This window comes from Ceratosolen solmsi, unplaced genomic scaffold, assembly GCF_000503995.2.
Source record: "Ceratosolen solmsi marchali unplaced genomic scaffold, CerSol_1.0 scaffold56, whole genome shotgun sequence".
Taxonomy (NCBI): Eukaryota; Metazoa; Arthropoda; class Insecta; order Hymenoptera; family Agaonidae; genus Ceratosolen; species Ceratosolen solmsi.
This window is the reverse complement of record NW_011948425.1, coordinates 2968079-2970451: the sequence shown is the minus strand read 5'-3', so window position 1 is coordinate 2970451 and position 2373 is coordinate 2968079. Positions and strand designations below refer to the sequence as shown.

The 2373-nt window shown below is 25.4% G+C and overlaps 1 protein-coding gene across 1 annotated transcript in view; it reads left to right on the top strand.

The window, feature by feature from the left end:
• LOC105363013 (multidrug resistance-associated protein 1-like) overlaps positions 1–2373 on the top strand; it is a 26101-nt gene that overhangs the window by 4985 nt on the left and 18743 nt on the right. The window contains 4 exon segments of the mRNA XM_011500582.1: positions 3–68; positions 506–1007; positions 1586–1610; positions 1652–1694. Of these exon segments, the coding sequence (XP_011498884.1) occupies positions 3–68; positions 506–1007; positions 1586–1610; positions 1652–1694 (636 nt within the window).

Sequence of the window (2373 nt, the reverse complement as noted above, 5' to 3'; positions counted from 1 at the left end):
GAAAGAGTTCACTGATATCTGCCGTTCTTGGAGAAATGGACAAACTAAGCGGCAGAGTCAATACAAGGGTAAACATTTTTTTTTTTTTTTTTTTTTGTATTATCGTCAGTGTGTAAAAAGATTAAAGATTAAAGATTAAAGATATCAGTGTGTAAAAAGATTAAATTTATTTAACGCGGGCTTTATATTGAACAAACGAATATGTAAAATCTTTTTTAAGAACACATAAAAGATAAGTTTGTATAATATTTCGAGTATGTTTAATAAGGTTTAAAATTTTTTAAGACGTTAGTTTATTTAAAGCGAAAAATAATAAACATTAAGACGTTAGTGACGAAATATTCACAGTATACAGTTTTTGTGTTTTTCTTATTTATTCTTGTTTTTTTTTTGTTTTTTTTTTATTTTTTATATTTTCGTAAAATTATAATAATTAAAAGAAAAGTTATTATTCTTATTTTCTCAAGAGAAAATTATCTTAAAGAAAATATTTTTCTAATTACAGGGATCAATAGCGTATGTTTCTCAACAAGCGTGGATACAGAATGCCACTCTTCAAGATAACATCCTTTTTGGAAAATCTCTCGATAAAGTATTATATAATCGTGTTATTGAAGCGTGTGCGCTGACCCCGGATTTGAAAATGTTACCAGCCGGTGATCAAACGGAAATTGGCGAAAAAGGCATAAATTTGTCTGGTGGTCAGAAACAACGAGTCTCACTAGCTAGAGCTGTTTATAACAATTCTGACATTTACTTTCTTGACGATCCGCTTAGTGCAGTGGACTCTCATGTAGGAAAACACATATTTGAGAATCTCATTGGGCCACGTGGTTTAATGAAGAAAAAAACGCGAGTTCTCGTTACTCATGGCATCACTTACTTACCAGAGGTTGATAATATCGTCGTGCTAAAAGATGGAGAAATAAGTGAAAGTGGCACATATAAAGAACTTTTGGAAAAACGTGGTGCATTTGCCGACTTTTTGGTACAACATTTACAAGAAGGTATATATTTTAATTGTAGCATTAACTTTTTATTACTCTTTAATTCAAACTTAAAGTTTTTTAAACTTAACTAATGCATAAATATATTTTTCATGGGGCTAAGTTGGAAATCGTAAGTTAATAAAATATTATTGTTTAATTTATAAACGATATTACGTGACAATATTGTAAATATCTTTTTTACTTTTAAACCCAATAACGTAAAATTATTTGTTTTCTCTCTGAAAGATAATATTGCCATAGAAATGATCATGTTTGGCTTTTTAAGTAATGCTTTCCATTTGTATCACCGTTCCTTCTAAAACATCAGTGTATTGTCCAGTTTTATTAATCTTCCTGTTTATAATATAGTTTAATTAAGGATTTTGAATAATTTAACGGTTTGTAAAATAAGAAAAAATCGACTTTTAAAAATTATATTTATAATAAAATCGAATAGTAGTGTTAAGTGTATAAAGGAAGCGGCAATCAATCACTTTATTCACGCACTAATAACCGTCCGATCTTTCAAATAAGTTAATTATTTAATTAGATATTAATGTTTTATTTTATTACTTAATATATTGGTCAAATAACAGTTTTAGCCAGAATAAGCAACCATTTGTAAGTTAAATAGTTTTGTGTAATTAATCGTTAAATTACAGAAATATATTTGAAAATAACAAAATGAAGATAATTAGTATAGCAGTAAGCATTTTTATCAGCAATGAGAATAATTAGCTGAATATTGACTAATTAAATTGAAAAGTAATCGAATGAATCTTATAAAATATTTTTTTTTCTCATTGATCTTTAAAAATGAGGTCTAAGATATGAAACGTAGACGGTAAATGAAATAGTATATTTTCTAGTTCTGAAGTAATTTGCTATTCGTAAATATGATAAATTAATAACATAAGATAGAATCTATAAAATAAAAATTAAAAATATAATGTTTATGTTAAAAAAAGAAACTTTCAATTAGAATAATATTTTTTCTTCAAATTGAATCCAGTATTAAATAGTTTCATTTTGTATTTTGCGATTATCATAATTTATTGCCCGTATAAGGAATAAAAAAATTTTGTCTACTTAAAATTATATTATAATTGCTCTTATATTAAAAAATAGTTTCCATTCTTTATATTGAAATTTAAAAAAATTTAAAAAAATGTATTAACATAAATATGTTCTACAGATCGTTAACAGATCGTTAAATCATTCAAGATCTTTATATACACATAATGCAATAAATTAAATAAAAATAGATTATATTTTTATGCATGGCCATTAGTTTGATTTTCAATTTTATTCGATTTATAATGATTTTGCTAATCTCGTAGACAATTGCTTTATAATTATAAATCTTAATTTGTAATAGTGAAAT